A 16,805-nucleotide genomic window follows, 5' to 3' on the forward strand; every position below is an offset into this window, starting at 1 on the left:
CAGGAGGTGGCGCAGTGGATAGAGTGTTGGACTGGGATGCGGAAGGACCCAGGTTCGAGACCCCAAGGTCACCAGCTTGAGCTTGAGCAAAGCTCACCAGCTTGGACCCAAGGTCGCTGGCTCCAGCAAGGGGTTACTCAGTTTGCTGAAGGCCCACGGTCAAGGCACTTATGAGAAAGCAATCAATGAACAACTAAGGTGTCGCAGCGAAAAACTGATGATTGATGCTTCTCATCTCTCTCCATTCCTGTCTGTCCCTATCTGTCCCTCCCTCTGACTCTCTGTCCCTGTAAATAGATATATAAAATAAAAAAAATTAAAAAAAAGAGTATAGGAAGTGTTTATAAGAGTGTGGGAAAGATTTATAAGAATGTGAGGAGGGTTTATAAAGTGTTAAAATATATGTAAATAATAAAATATAAGGTCGCTACTTCATGGATTTTCACCTATCGTGGGAGGTTCTCGAACCTAATCCCTGTGATAAATGAAGGACCACTGTATATGGCTTTTTTCCACACAGTATTTAAGTTTACTTAAGGATTTTTGTGTGCTACTTTAGTTCATTCCCTTCTGTTGCTCTACACTGTATTTTTTTTGTGTGGATCTATTCAATTTAACAACCATTATCTGTGAACACACGTTTTTTTTCTTCTGCAGTACTCTGAAGAGGGCTTCTTTTCTTTTTTTTTTTTTTTTTTTTTGTATTTTTCTGAAGTTGGAAACAGGGAGGCAGACAGACAGACTCCCGCATGCGCCCGACCGGGATCCACCCAGAATGCCCACCAGGGGGCGAAGCTCTGCCCACTTGGGACGTTGCTCTGTTGCAACCAGAGCCATTCTAGTGCCTAAGGCGGAGGCCATGGATCCATCCTCAGCACCTGGGCCAACTTTGCTCCAATGGAGCCTTGGCTTGGGAGGGGAAGAGAGAGACAGAGAGGAAGGAGAGGTGGAGAAGCAGATGGGCGCTTCTCCTGTGTGCCCTGGCCGGGAATCGAACCAGGGACTCCTGCACGCCAGGCCGATGCTCTACTGCTGAGCCAACCAGCCAAGGCTGAAGAGGGCTTCTAAAACTATAACTGTGCAGTAACATGATGCAAAAAAAGCAGAAATTTCCGGCCCTGGCCGGTTGGCTCGGTGGTAGAGCGTCGGCCTGGCATGCGGAAGTCCCGGGTTCGATTCCCAGCCAGGGCACACAGGAGAGGTGCCCATCTGCTTCTCCACTCCTCCCCCTCTCTTTCCTCTCTGTCTCTCTCTTCCCCTCCCACAGCCGAGGCTCCATTGGAGCAAAAGATGGCCCGGGCGCTGGGGACGGCTCCTTGGCCTCTGCCCCAGGCACTAGAGTGGCTCTAGTTGCGACAGAGCGATGCCCCAGATTGGCAGAGCGTCGCCCCCTGGTGGGCATGCCGGGTGGATCCCGGTCGGGCGCATGCGGGAGTCTGTCTGATTGCCTCCTCGTTTCCAGCTTCAGAAAAATACAAAAAAAAAAAAAAAAAAGCAGAAATTTCCAGGGGTTTGCCTATAAGTCAAATAGCTAAGTGATAAGATATTCGCTTAAGACTTCAATTTAACTAGGAAATAGAGAGCACTATTTCAAAATGACATAGTCGTTTACATATCTAAAGCCGTTTATGAGCGTGCCCATTCTTCCACAGTAATACTTGGAATATTCTATCTTCTAGTCCATCTTGTGGGTGCATAGTAATATCTGTTTGTGGCTATAAAATCTGCATTTCTGTGAATACTCATGAGGGTGAACACCTTCAGAAAATGTTTTGACTTATCCTTTATATTTGAATGGTGGATGGATGAATGCACGTATGTATGAATGAACAAATGAATGAATCAATGAATGAATGATCAGTGGCAACATGTATCAGTCCCTTATTACTTAGACTTCTGTAAGAGGCATCAAACTTAGACAGCAAGGCCTGGGATGAGCAAGATCTGTACTGAACCCTCTGCACATCAGGACTGAGGATATGGTCAGAAGAGGTAGAAAGCAAGAATCCTTGATTTAGGTTCCAAGAAGTATGATCACTTTTAATGCCATGATGGTCCTGAGTGGGGCTCTGAGGAAAAGAATATAATCCCCACCAGTCTTACCCATAACTGGGCCCAAGACAGCAACTGCCATATTAACCAAATCTTGCTCCTTGCCCCTCAGAGATCTACAATTTAGTAGAGGAAATAGAATATGTTTTCAGATGACCATAAGGTAGGTCAGAATGCAATAGGTATAAAGGAACTTCAGTGTTACGACCTGACCTGGATAAATCTTATCATCGCCAAAGAACATATGCTTGATAGCACAATCTTACACTGATCATCACGTTTGGTATAGATCTTCTCAGCATTTATTTGAGCACCCCCTGAATGGCAGGCACGGCACTAGATACAGCACACATGTTGCCATCTACTCTGTGAGCGACATCCTTTGTGTGGCCATCTTCCTGAGGAGGATACCCAGGCCTGAGGAAGTGAATGAAGTTCCATGACTAAGACCAACCAGCCAAAGACTGACACCTGGGACTTAGGGATGTGAGCGTGAAAGCTCACCAGTCAGAAGGAAAGTGACTGTCTTCTTTTCAAAAGGGTAACTTTTTTGCACTCAGGAACTTCTTCCTGGTTGCGTTTGTTAGGCTGGAAGAACACACAACTCAAAGCTTACACAGCACCCATACTATTAGCATCGAAGGAGAAGAGAGCTCTCCCAGGGCTTAGGAGAGGTGCTCTGTTGTTTTTTCTTAGGCTTGGGTGGTTTGTAAAACGTTTTTATATCTTTACAGTGGTTATAAAAACACCTACCATGACAATATAGGGGGATTAAAATTGTATCTGGCCCTGGCTGGTTGGCTCAGCGGTAGAGCGTCGGCCTGGCGTGCAGGAGTCCCGGGTTCGATTTCCGGCCAGGGCACACAGGAGAAGTGCCCATCTGCTTCTTCACCCCTCCCCCTCTCCTTCCTCTCTGTCTCTCTCTTCCCCTCCCGCAGCTGAGGCTCCATTGGAGCAAAGATGGCCCGGGCGCTGAGGATGGCTCTGTGGCCTCTGCCTCAGGCGCTAGAATGGCTCTGGATGCAACAGAGTGACGCCCCAGAGGGGCAGAGCATCGCCCGGTGGATCCCGGTCGGGCGCATGCGGGAGTCTGTCTGACTGCCTCCCTGTTTCCAGCTTCGGAAAAATGAAAAAAAAAAATTGTATCTGTTCTGGAAAAATTCATGACGAAACCTAACAGGTCCTTATTTTAGGCACCTCTTTATAGAAAATGTAAATACTTCAGTGTAGACTCTCAATAGTTGGGGCAATTGATGTGCTGATATCATTTTGTTGCAGCTGTTTTAGTTTTCCTGTAAAGAGATTCCTGTCTTGTGAGCTTTCATTAGATCCAGACACATCGATTACCTGAAAGTTGGGATCCATTCTCATTTTTAGAAAGCAAAGAATTAATTGTTAGCCTTTGCTTTATTTGCTGTATTTATTTGTGTCTATGTAATTTTACAGTGACCTAATTTGTCCATGGAACAGTAAAGGATGGCTTTGAGTGGATAAGGGGTCAGTGGAGGGCGCAAGGGGAGCCTTTTCTCTTGTCCCCTGGCATTGACTCTCTGCCTTCCTAAATTTCTATTTTTTCATGCGAAATTGTCTGCATTACCACTCAGCTCATAATTATTAGGTGACTGCAAATGCATTACTAGAAGAAATGTGGTTTCAGCATTTCTTTCTTTTGTTTCCTACAAGGTTTCTTTCCATTTTTCCAGTAATGCTTGAGTACCCCCAGACTTTGAGATTATGAGAACATGTTGCATGAATAAACACATTTCTCACTCTTGAAGTACTAATTAGGAACTACACTCAGCAGCAGTGATGCCCATATACTCCCTGTTCTATAAAAAAATGACCACTTCATGGTCTGTTTCAGACTGTCACCCCCTATTGGGTCTCTCCATGAGTATTCTCAGAGAACCCATGTTTCATTTAGTAGAGTAGAGAATGGTGTGCTGGAGCAGTTTCAAGAGCCTCACTAGAGCTGTGGGAGTTGAACTAAAGAGTTACATGGAAGAGTAATGTCACCCTGGAAACAAGTCTATGATGAAGAGCCCAGAGTGGAAAGTGGCCGTGGTTTGTAATGAAGACAGAGGTTCTTCCTGTTAGACATTCTTTTTTTGGCCCCTATCTGTGTTTGCCATACCAGTAAGTGGGGTCAGGGATTTAGGGGCTTCTGCTGAGCCACCTGTCACTTGGGGTGATGATAGACTGGAGCTGTGGAAGGGCCCCTGTCCCATGGCCCCTTGGTTGAGCTGAGCTGGGGGGGAGTTTGATTTTAAAGAGAGAGAAAGGTGGGTGGGGAAGGAGCGGGAAGCATCAACTCTTTGGTAGTTGCTTCTCACATGTGCCTTGACCAGACAAGCCCGGGGTTTTGAACCAGCAACTTCAGCACTCCAGGTTATACTTTATCCTCTGCACCACCACAGGGCAGGCTAGACATTCTGATATGAGGTAATGTTTGTTTTCAAAGTCATGGGACAATGGTTGGAATGGATAGGACCACCTAGCTGTTACAGTCTTTTAATGCCACACCAGGTTTATTTTGTTTACATTGTCTACTCTAGATAAGAGAGGAAACAATGAAAATGCCTAAACTCCAGACAGTGGAACAAAATTGGTGCCTAAGGTATCTTAGCAAGGATATTAGAGATCCCAGTTAGGCTACAGCAATGAAACAGGCATTAGATTAGGTCCCTAGCCTGGTAGCTTGGTTGGTTGGAGCATTATCCCAATATGCCAATATTGCATGTTCGATTCCCTGGTCGGGACACATGCAGGAATCAACCCTTGGGTGAATGTATAGATAGAACAACAAATCACTGTGTTCTCTCTCTCTCTCCTTTCTCTCTTTCTATGAAATCAATAAATAAGCCCTGGCCAGTTGGCTCAGTGGTAGAGTGTCGGCCTGGCGTGCAGAAGTCTCAGGTCCAATTCCCGGCCAGGGCACACAGGAGAAATGCCCATCTGCTTCTCCACCCCTCTCCCCCTCCTTCCTCTCTGTCTCTTTCTTCCCATCCAGCAGCCGAGGCTCCATTGGAGCAAAGATGGCCCGGGTGCTGGGGATGGCTCCTTGGTCTCTGCCCCAGGCGCTAGAGTGGCTCCGGTTGCAACAGAGCAGCGCCCCAGAGGGGCAGAGCATCGCCCCCTGGTGGGCAGAGCGTCGCCCCCTGGAGGGCGTGCCGGGTGGATCCCGGTCGGGCGCATGCGGGAGTCTGTCTGACTGTCTCTCCCGGTTTCTAGCTTCAGAAAAATATTTTTAAAAAAAATCAATAAAAATTTTAAAATGCCTGACTGGGTGGTGGCGCAGTGGATAGAGCATTGGACTGGGATGCCAAGGACCCAGGTTTGAGACCCCGAGGTTGCCAGCTTGAGCACAGCCTCATCTGGTTTGAGCAAAGCTCACCAGCTTGGACCCAGGTCACTGGCTCAAGTAAGGGGTTACTCGGTCTACTGAAGGCCTGCGGTCAAGGCACATATGAGAAAGCAATCAATGAACAACTAAGGTGTCGCAACGAAAAACTGATGGTTGATGCTTCTCATCTCTCTCCATTCCTGTCTGTCTATCCCTCTCTCTGACTCTCTCTGGCTCTGTAAAAAAAAAAATAATAATAATAATAATAATAATAATAATAATAATTTAAAAATAAGAAGCAAGCATAGGCTTGCAGACAGTTGGTCAGTCATGATTCCACCTCTGATGTTCTCTTAAATAATTTAAAAAATATTTTTTAACTTTGAGATGAGCCACCATGGCTTTGTCATTCACAAATTGATTCAAGAGCTTTGTCTATTCATATACTTTACTCTAGCTTAACCTCATGCAAGACTTCTGTAACATTATTAAATAACAAAAGTGGTGTGGGATCTTTTAAAAAAATTCTTCCATAGTTCAAAAAATATTAATTTTAATGTCTAGAAGCAGGAGGAATATTAATTTTAAAGCATCAGCATTTTTCAAATATTCTTGGTGAAGTCAATCTGTTCTTGGTTTTGAGAAAAAGTCAGTGAGCATATTTGCCCAATGGAAACACCAAAATCCTATTCTAAAATTAAGTTTATAAACACAAGAAGTTTAAATTTTTAAAAAATATATTTTCAAGAAAGTTTGCAACCTTATAAGGTAAAACTTTAGCAAAATTGCATCCTATCTTAAAGTTGTCTCTGGTTAAATCTTTCACTTGAAAAAAAAAAATCTTTCACTTGGTCAACATTTGCTGAGCGCTTACAATGAGTTTGGACCCTCAGAGCTGGACAAGATAGAAACCTGCCACCACTCCATGATGTCAGAATGTAGTAGGGAAAAGACACTTTCCCTGACAATGGCTACACAATGTGCAGACTCACTAGAGGTCAGCATCCATTTGTAAGGCTTTTTTTTCATTAGAATCCATGAGGAAAACACCATGTTCTGGGCAAGTAAGGACATATCAATTATCTTCCTGGTGACTTTCTTTCTGTCTATATCTTCCCTAAAGGGAAATGCTCATGAGGCAGTAGAGAGTGTACATCCAGTCATGTCTGTCTGTGGCAGGCAGCAGGTACCAGCCCTTACTAGCTCTAGTTAGAACTCTTTTGTCTTTGTTCCTCATCTATAAGAAGATGCTCTAATAGAGTGAGCGGGGGGGGGGGGGGGGGGGGGTTAAATTAAGACAATGAATGTCAAGTGTTTAGTGTCTTACACAGAATTGATAATGTTACTATTTTACATGCTTTGCGATCACTTTACAGACAATTAACCACCTTCCAGTGCTCTGTTCCTTTGGATTGTCAGTCAATAACATATTAATTTAATGATGGAATTGAGAAATATAATAAATAAAGTAGAAAAACAGGGAAAAGGGAAAAATGACTACTTCCAACTGAACTAGTACTGTGCAAGTTCGTCTCTTGCCCAGGTCGCTGACTCTCTTCCGTGTTTTTAGACACAGGACGATCACAGCAGCCTGAATCAGATAGAGCCCTTTCTAGAGAGTCCCAAACCTAAGTGAGACCGAGTTTATAGTCCAAATAAAGCCTAAAATGACACCTTATCAGAAAGCTGTTATCTCTTTACTTTTTAATTTGAAATTCTTTTATTTCATGAATATACTTCACCAGGTAAATTAGAACAACAAATCAACAAACAGCCTTCCTAACAAAATATGTCATGATTGGGATGAGAAAACCGGGCACAGATATATCAAATAAAGGAGATGGCAGATGGCGATATCTGAAAACTAGAAAGTCAAACATTAGCCCTTCTAGGACAAGACAATGATAGGAATGATTCATGAGAAAAGTTTAAGCGGTTTTAGGAAATGTGAAAATGGAAAAAAGGAGTAAAATATTTTATAAATGATTTTACATGTGTATATATAATCAATTACTAAAATAAAGAGAGAAGAAAATCCCTTCTCCCACAAGAGTACTTTTCCACAGACTTCAGAGTCCCGATGACAGCCTCTGCAGTGGCCAGTGTCCACTGCACACACGCTCCCCTGAGCCTCCTTCCCCGCTGTGGATCAGGTGTTTGCTGGATTAGACTTCTTTCTATCACTACCTATAGTTTCTGCTTCTGGTTTATTCTTTCTTCTGCCTTCTTCCTCTTGTGCAACTGCTTCTTCAGTTTCTTCTAGGGCATCTTCTGAGCACTGTGAACAATCCTTTCTAGCCTGATGACTACAACCAACAATTAGACATACCAAGAGTGCTAAAAGAAACAAGGGGAATACATAGAGTACTTTGCCAATGGTTTTACTTTCAGTTGTATTCTCACCAACTCTGCCAAAATGACCATGATCAACACTATAACTTTTTCCTTTACCCTCACTTGGATATTTATCAGTTGGTTGGCCAGGGGGACCACTGTCCACACTCCCTCCATTTCCTGGAGCTCTGCAGTCAGGGGGCGCATAGCCAGCCTCACAATGGCAGTGCCTTAAATTGTTGCAGACTCCTCTCCCACTACACATCTCTACTGGTTTGCAGTCGTAGTTGAGCCCGGCAGAATCAGTGCAGGAGTAGTTCATGCAGACTTTGTTTGGGGCACAAGGAGTGCCAGAGGGCACATCTCCATCATCAGGGACATCAGTGGTGTTATAGGCGTCCATGCTCCAGCAGAAGTCTCCTTCATACGGAATCTGCATTAGTGTCTGATGGGGTTTGATTGATGGTAACTGTCTAATGTTTGTACATACCATTTTCCCACAAAATATATTATCATCAAAACACTTAACATATCTTGACGCTGGCGAGGCGGGATGGCCACAGTTTCCAAACCGGTCCCCTTTGCTGTTTATTGAAATGTAACAGTTTTCTGGGGCAGACCGTGCAGTGTGCCCATATATAGCCATGCACTGATTATCGGGGCTCCTACACCGACCGCCAACACAATAGTGAAATCTGTCACATGACGTACCATCTTGCTTATAGCTGTCTGCGGGGCACTCTGCAGAAGTACCGTTACAATACTCTGGGAGATCACACTCCCCCAAAGCAGAACGGCACAGGAATCCCTTCTTTCTCAGTTGGCAGCCAGAACAGCAGAGTCCACCACTACAATCTGCACTGCTCCTCAGGCTACACGTTTGGTCACAGCACGGGTCACTGTAACAGGCAGAACCACAGTCACACTGCTCGTCGCCCTCCACCACACCATTTCCACAGTAGGAATCCCTACGCAAGCGGCCTTTGCGCTGAGGTTTGTTAAACAGGCAGGCCCCTTTGTGTTCCTGGAGGAACTGGTAGAAGTAGTCAGAGCTGCAGTTGCTGAAGCCACTTTCCTTGGTGATATTTTCATACATGAGGCAGAAGTGTTTCTCTTTGCAAATACAGGCCAAGTGGTCGTGCTGAATACCCAAGTTGTGCCCAAGCTGGTGGGCCATGAGCGCTGCAGACAGGAGGAGATCTTGATGATGGAGCGATTCAACAGCTGCCGCGAAGCCACTGGAACAGGCACCATCGAGAAATGCGTGTCCCATACCCTGTTCAGGACGCTGTCTGACAATCATGTGGGCAACATCGTGCTTCACACGGTGGAGGAGCTGCTCTTGTCGCCAGCTATTGAAATTCCCGAGTGTAACTTGCAGGTCCGCGGGGACCTCTACGAGGTCCCCCTCGGTCCAAATCTCCATTCCAGCCAGCACCACCTCTGTGTTGATTCCCCTAGTGAAGCTGTTGGCCAGGGCAATGACGTCCAGTACTCTCTGGACTGTCTCACTGACGTCACCGCCCCACATTTGGAACTGCAGGTTGTTGACCACGACAAACATCTCCACGTACTTGGTGTGTGACCACAAGTAGGACAGCGCCTGTAGCCCGGCGGGAAGCCTGGCAGTCCCTTGTGGCCGGCTGCTGGACACCTCTTGGCTGTCTTTGGAGGTGACACTGCAGGAGACTCGAGCTTGATGTGACACGGTGTACAACACGTGTTCGAACCGTTTTGAAGAGTCCATCGGCTCGATGCCATAGGCTTTTCCCTCCTTAATCAGGATGCCCCTGAGGCCTGAACAGGCATTGACAGAAACAAAAGAACCCAGGACACCTTCTATGTAGCCTTCATAGTGACAGTCATGTGAGATGACAGGCATTTCTTGTCCCAGGATGCCCTTGTGGTAGCTAAAGACTGGAAAGTTGTGGACAAAACAGTCTCTCTTCACCTGCAGGCGAATCAGCTGTTTCTGGCCCTGCATCAGGATCACATAGGATGCCTTTTCCCCTGGGTCTTCCCTTCCCTCCACAGTCAGAGCCTTGGGGATGACTATTTCATAAGAAGAGTAATATACCGATCCCAGGTCACAGTACAAGCTAGGCAGCAAACTCAGCACCAACACCAGCACCGTCCCCAACCTGACACATGAGGATCCTGGCACCAGTCCCAGCCTCAAGTCCTTCATCTGGGGAGCCCAAGTCTGAAGCACTCTGCTAGTCTCATTCATTACTACTTGCTTCTTCTGTAGGGAAGACAAGGAGGAGGCACGTTCCTCACAGAGGCAGGAGGCACTGACGTGACCTTAGTGAATCAGTGGCTGACACAGGGCCTATCAGCAGCCGCGGTCCTTGATACGCAGACCCTTAGTCACAGGTATTAACTCCCATGTACGCTGGCTGCAGAAAGGGTGCCTACTGCCAACCTCTGGCTGTGTCTTCTCTAGTCTCTGTTTTTCTTCAGTTATTGTCCTTTCTCTGTGACTTCCTCCACAGCATTTGTTTCAGTGATCCTTGGTAAAGTCCTTTGACATGGTGGCAATGTAATCATGAAGAAGGACTGCAAATCCTAAAATGCAAGATTGCCCCTTGAGAAAGGGAACAAAACCTCCATGCCTTCCTCAACTGTGCCACACAGAACACCCCTCCCCCAGCCCTCCTGTGTCCGTTGCTCGGCTAACTCCTAATGTTCCAGACCAGGGGGCTTGGATATCATTGGTGGGCACCTCCATTGCCCATTTCCTCTCTTCTAAAACCTTTGCTCTGGGCCCTTGCCAGATGTTCAGTTGGTTAGAGCATCATCCTGATGTGCAGAGTTGCTGGTTTGATACCCGGTCAGGGCACATATGGGAATAGATGTTCCTGTCTCTCTCCTGCTCTCTCTAAAATCAATACAAGAAACACTAAAAAAAAAAAAAGTTTAAAACCCTTTCTCTGTAACACGTGGGCATCACAACTCAGGCTATTCTTGACCCCTCAATGAGGCTTTATAGTGATATGCCGGACTGTTAGATAAGGCAATGTGCTGGCTTCCCTGTACCCCCAAAATAGATTCAAATGAGCTGGTGACCATGGGGCAAGGGATAATTCTATTTTTTATCATTATCAAAATTTAGTCTTTTGAGTTTTTTTAATAATACTATCAAAACTGTGTATGAGAAATGCCAGCAGAGCAGCCTTCCTTCCCTTATGTGTGATTTTCATGGGCACATAGACTGGTAACTCCAGGCCCACACCCTTTTCTGGATGGCCCTGCTGGGTGAAAGAGAGGCTATTGCGGGGAGCCAGGAAGAAAGCAGAGAGACCCTTTAAAGACCCTGCAGTTGTATAGTAGGCAGTTGATGGTGACTTGCAGTGCATTGGAGAGTTGGGAGTGGTGATCGATGTGACATTCTTGGGATATGTGGAAGGTAGAGTGAAGAGAATTTGTTGATGGACTGGATTTGTAGTTTATAACTGTTCTAGAAACATTTTCTTCACTTGGTTTTTAGAATAACACGCTCTCTTGGTGGAACTCCATCCATACCAGCCACTGTATTTCCCACCGTTTTCCTGAGTCCTTCTCATCCTATCAACACCTACACATGAAACACCCTGGAACTAAAGTCCTCACCCAGTCCTGGGACCTGTTCCCTTCCCTAGCTATACTCGCTCCCTCAGTCAGTGCCATGGCTTGAAGTGTCATCTATATGCTGACAACTCTCAAGTATACATCTCTAGCTGACTTCTCTCCCAGATTTCAGACTCAGTCATCTTGCTGCCTAGCTGAAGAGCCAGCCCTGGTGTTTAATAGGCATCTCCAGCTGAATGTGTCCAACGCCTGCTCTTCCACATGCATTTCCATCTCAGTAAATGGCAAGTAAATTCATGCAGCTTCTCTGGGAAAAGCTACTGGAGAGACATCCTTCTTTTCTGTCTTCTCTCATACTTTGCATCTGATCCATCAGCAAATCCTTTTTAGCTCGACCTCACAATATGCCCAGATCGGCCTCTTCTCACCACCAGTACTTCCACCACTGTCCTGAAGGCTTCAGTTCTCTGCTTCTGCAATTGCCCATTGTCACTGTTCCTTACTTACATAGCAGGTAGAGTGATCCTTCAATCCTCCTCAGCTCCAGTCATGTAAACTTAGTTGGGGCAGGTTTGTAATTTGTTAAATTTTCAATGGATCAAGATTTTGTCTTAATTACTACTTCTTCTATAGTACTAGAACATTCATTGGTACAGACTCAGTAGTGGTGGAATGGATGGATGGATGGATGGATGAATGATCAGTGGCAACATGTATCAGTCCCTTATTACTTAGACTTCTGTAAGAGGCATCAAACTTAGACAGCAAGGCCTGGGATGAGCAAGATCTGTACTGAACCCTCTGCACATCAGGACTGAGGATATGGTCAGAAGAGGTAGAAAGCAAGAATCCTTGATTTAGGTTCCAAGAAGTATGATCACTTTTAATGCCATGATGGTCCTGAGTGGGGCTCTGAGGAAAAGAATATAATCCCCACCAGTCTTACCCATAACTGGGCCCAAGACAGCAACTGCCATATTAACCAAATCTTGCTCCTTGCCCCTCAGAGATCTACAATTTAGTAGAGGAAATAGAATATGTTTTCAGATGACCATAAGGTAGGTCAGAATGCAATAGGTATAAAGGAACTTCAGTGTTACGACCTGACCTGGATAAATCTTATCATCGCCAAAGAACATATGCTTGATAGCACAATCTTACACTGATCATCACGTTTGGTATAGATCTTCTCAGCATTTATTTGAGCACCCCCTGAATGGCAGGCACGGCACTAGATACAGCACACATGTTGCCATCTACTCTGTGAGCGACATCCTTTGTGTGGCCATCTTCCTGAGGAGGATACCCAGGCCTGAGGAAGTGAATGAAGTTCCATGACTAAGACCAACCAGCCAAAGACTGACACCTGGGACTTAGGGATGTGAGCGTGAAAGCTCACCAGTCAGAAGGAAGGTGACTGTCTTCTTTTCAAAAGCGTAACTTTTTTGCACTCAGGAACTTCTTCCTGGTTGCGTTTGTTAGGCTGGAAGAACACACAACTCAAAGCTTACACAGCACCCATACTATTAGCATCGAAGGAGAAGAGAGCTCTCCCAGGGCTTAGGAGAGGTGCTCTGTTGTTTTTTCTTAGGCTTGGGTGGTTTGTAAAACGTTTTTATATCTTTACAGTGGTTATAAAAACACCTACCATGACAATAAAGGGGGATTAAAATTGTATCTGTTCTGGAAAAATTCATGACGAAACCTAACAGGTCCTTATTTTAGGCACCTCTTTATAGAAAATGTAAATACTTCAGTGTAGACTCTCAATAGTTGGGGCAATTGATGTGCTGATATCATTTTGTTGCAGCTGTTTTAGTTTTCCTGTAAAGAGATTCCTGTCTTGTGAGCTTTCATTAGATCCAGACACATCGATTACCTGAAAGTTGGGATCCATTCTCATTTTTAGAAAGCAAAGAATTAATTGTTAGCCTTTGCTTTATTTGCAGTATTTATTTGTGTCTATGTAATTTTACAGTGACCTAATTTGTCCATGGAACAGTAAAGGATGGCTTTGAGTGGATAAGGGGTCAGTGGAGGGCGCAAGGGGAGCCTTTTCTCTTGTCCCCTGGCATTGACTCTCTGCCTTCTTAAATTTCTATTTTTTCATGTGAAATTGTCTGCATTACCACTCAGCTCATAATTATTAGGTGACTGCAAATGCATTACTAAAAGAAATGTGGTTTCAGCATTTCTTTGTTTCCTACAAGGTTTCTTCACACCAAGTTTACTCGGTTTACATCGTCTTCTCTAGTTAATGGGGGGAGAAATGGAAATTCCTGAACTCCATCAATGGAACATAATTAGTGTTTGGGGTATCTTAGTAAGGGCACTAGATATCCAATTAGATTACAGCAGTGAAGCAGGCCTGAGGTTGCAAACAATTGGTCAGTCACAATTCCACCTCTGATGTTCTTTTCTTTTCTTTTTTTATATTTTTCCGAAGCCGGAAACGGGGAGAGACAGCCAGACAGACTCCCGCATGCGCCCGACCGGGATCCACCCGGCACACCTACCAGGGGCGATGCTCTGCCCCTCTGGGGTGTCGCTCCGCCGTGACCAGAGCCACTCCAGCGCCTGGGGCAGAGGCCAAGGAGCCATCCCCAGCGCCCGGGCCATCCCCGTTCCAATGGAGCCCCGGCTGTGGGAGGAGAAGAGAGAGAGAGGAAGGAGTGGGGGGGGGGGTGTGGAGAAGCAAATGGGCGCCCCTCCTATGTGCCCGCACGCCAGGCCGACGCTCTACCGCTGAGCCAACCGGCCAGGGCCTGATGTTCTTTTCTTAAATAATTAAAAAATTTTCTTACTGTGAGAAGAGGGACTATTTCTTTGTCATTCATAAATTGATTTAAGACTTCCATAATCTCATGCATTTTATTTTAGCATAGTCTCATGTAAGATTACCATAATTTTACTAAATAACAAAAGTAGTATTGCATTTTTAACCCTTTGAGTAGTTTTTTTTTATGCTTGCTGATCCCCGGGAGTGAGTTTTTTTCAAAATGAAATTAGTTACAGTTCCAGTTTTATTAACTTAAAATCATGTTTGTTTGATAACCAATTTATAGAAACAAAAAGAACAATATTTGCCTTTTTTAAAATGTTGCCTTACACATTTTTAAAATAAATTGTACTCTGGATGGTCAGGAGGTACGAGGACATACATGATCGTTCATACTACTCAAGGGGTTAATGCAATTCTGCCTGACCTGTGGTGGCGCAGTCAATAGAGCGTTGACTTGGAATGCTGAGATCGCTGGTTCAAAACCCTGGGCTGTCCCTGGCCGGTTGGCTCAGTGGTAGAGCGTCGGCCTGGCGTGCAGAAGTCCCGGGTTCGATTCCCGGCCAGGGCACACAGGAGAGGTGCCCATCTGCTTCTCCACCCCTCCCCCTCTCCTTCCTCTCTGTCTCTCTCTTCCCCTCCCGCAGCGAGGCTCCAGATGGCCCGGGCACTGGGGATGGCTCCTTGGCCTCTGCCCCAGGCGCTAGAGTGGCTCTGGTCACAACAGAGCGACGCCCCGGAGGGGCAGAGCATCGCCCCCTGGTGGGCGTGCCGGGTGGATCCCGGTCAGGCGCATGCGGGAGTCTGACTGTCTATCCCCGTTTCCAGCTTCAGAAAAATACAAAAACAAACAAACAAAAAAAAAACCCCTGGGCTAGCTGAGTCCAGGCACATACCAGAAGCAACTATTATGGGTTGATGCTTTTGGATCCTCCCTTTTTCTCTCCTTTCTTTCTTTCTCTTTCTTCTCTCTGAAATAAAAAAAAAATTTTTGAGAGAGAGAGGCAGGGAGATAGACAGGAACATTGAGTTGTTCCTTATGTGCCCTGATCAGGGAATTGAACCAGCAACCTCCACACTTTGGGATGACACTCCATCCAACCAATCTATCCAGCCAGAGCAAGAAATAAAATTTTTTAAAAATTATTTCATACTTCAAAAAAAATGTAAATCTAATGTCCAGAAGCAGGGGGAGTATTAATTTTAAAGAGTCAGCATTTTATAAATATTGTCAGAAGTCTGCTCTTGTTTTTGAGAAAACATGTTAGTGAGCGTATTTGCCCAATGAAAATATCAAAGTTCTATCTAAAAATAAGTTTATAAACACAAGAAGTTTCAAAATGTTTTCAAAAATTTTTGCCACTTTGTTTTTTTAAAAAATATTTTATTTATTCATTTTAAAGAGGAGAGAGAGAAGGAGGGGAGGAGCAGGAAGCATCAACTCCCATATGCGCTTTGACCAGGGAAGCCCAGGGTTTTGCACCAGAGACCTCAGCATTCTAAGTCGACGCTTTATCCACTGCGCCACCACAGGTCAGGCCTGCAGCTTTAAAATGTAAAACTTTAGCACCTCTGAACCCCAGAGAAGAGAGTGGAGTTTGACTCCAAGTTATGACATTCCTAAAAGCTTGTCCTACATGGACAAGAAAAGATGCTGGTTGGGGACAGGCAAAGAAAGAAGAGCTATCCAAGTCTCTCAGGGAGAGTCATGACCTCTGGACCCTGATAACATTAATATTGGCAACATCCAAAGTTGTTCTTTTCCACATTGTAATTTCTTTTTGTGTCTCCCCCATCTGAATAAAATCTAGAGCCTGGATTTGGCTGTGCTTTGGAGAATAAGGGAAGATCCTGGGTCTCCACTGGCCTGAGGGAGCACAAAGAGGACAGTAGTCACCCAGAGCAGGCTGTAAGGGATGGCAAGCAGGTACTGTCAGGATCTCTTGGGGCAGCAGCTGGCCAGGTCACAAGTTACCACCAACACAGATAATAGAACCCGTAAGCAAGCATTCCTCAGAGTCCCCCAGACATAAAGGGTAGAGGAATCAGGCAAAAGAATTGCACTTCGAAGAGTTACACAAAATGCACAGCACTGAACAGTGAACCTGGAGCTTTCAGACCCCAGTACCCTACCATCGCTCTCCTGCCCACATTAATATTGGTCACTTCTCTGCTATAGTCTATCCTAAAGAGCTTCAATTGTTGATCGCTGGAGTTTGGGGATTCCATATATTTTAAGATTCACTTTACAATGTATAAATATGCCCAATTTTTTCAGAGGACATTCATTCAAACAACATTTAGCCTGGTCTTGTGCATTTATTTTTATTTTTTATTTTTTTTGCATTTTTCTGAAGCTGGAAACAGGGAGAGACAGTCAGACAGACTCCCGCATGCGCCCGACTGGGATCCACCCGGCACGCCCACCATGGGGCGGCGCTCTGCCCACCAGGGGGCGATGCTCTGCCCATCCTGGGCGTCGCCATATTGCGACCAGAGCCACTCTAGCGCCTGGGGCAGAGGCCGAGGAGCCATCCCCAGCGCCCGGGCCATCTTTGCTCCAATGGAGCCTTGGCTGCGGGAGGGGAAGAGAGAGACAGAGAGGAAAGCGCGGCGGAGGGGTGGAGAAGCAAATGGGCGCTTCTCCTGTGTGCCCTGGCCGGGAATCTTTGCTAAATTTTTTAAGTTTTGTTGTCAAATATTGTGAAATCTTACACTAGGTTTTAA

At 45.5% G+C, this 16,805-nt stretch overlaps 3 protein-coding genes across 5 annotated transcripts in view; 1 reads left to right on the forward strand and 2 right to left on the reverse strand.

Moving 5' to 3' along the window:
• TMEM116 (transmembrane protein 116) overlaps window positions 1–16,805 on the forward strand; it is a 129,681-nt gene that overhangs the window by 75,108 nt on the left and 37,768 nt on the right. The gene's annotated exons all lie outside the window — the stretch shown is intronic.
• LOC136395697 (disintegrin and metalloproteinase domain-containing protein 1a-like) lies at window positions 7,101–9,983 on the reverse strand. Its single transcript, XM_066370897.1, has one exon. It carries the CDS (start codon window positions 9,957–9,959, stop codon window positions 7,545–7,547), a length of 2,415 nt encoding a protein of 804 aa, XP_066226994.1. The 5' UTR covers window positions 9,960–9,983; the 3' UTR covers window positions 7,101–7,544.
• Window positions 10,166–16,805, reverse strand: part of MAPKAPK5 (MAPK activated protein kinase 5) — a 45,622-nt gene continuing 38,982 nt past the window's right edge. For both annotated transcript variants that reach the window (XM_066370912.1, XM_066370911.1), the window contains exon 14: window positions 10,166–10,297. In XM_066370912.1, coding sequence (XP_066227009.1) covers window positions 10,233–10,297 — 65 coding nt within the window. In that variant the 3' untranslated portion in view covers window positions 10,166–10,232. The remainder of the gene's footprint in view (window positions 10,298–16,805) is intronic.

This window comes from Saccopteryx leptura, chromosome 2 (assembly GCF_036850995.1).
Source record: "Saccopteryx leptura isolate mSacLep1 chromosome 2, mSacLep1_pri_phased_curated, whole genome shotgun sequence".
Taxonomy (NCBI): domain Eukaryota; kingdom Metazoa; phylum Chordata; class Mammalia; order Chiroptera; family Emballonuridae; genus Saccopteryx; species Saccopteryx leptura.

Bases quoted from the DNA above. Each gene is read 5' to 3' on its own strand.
- LOC136395697 (XM_066370897.1), bottom strand. From the start codon at position 9,959: ATGAATGAGACTAGCAGAGTGCTTCAGACTTGGGCTCCCCAGATGAAG.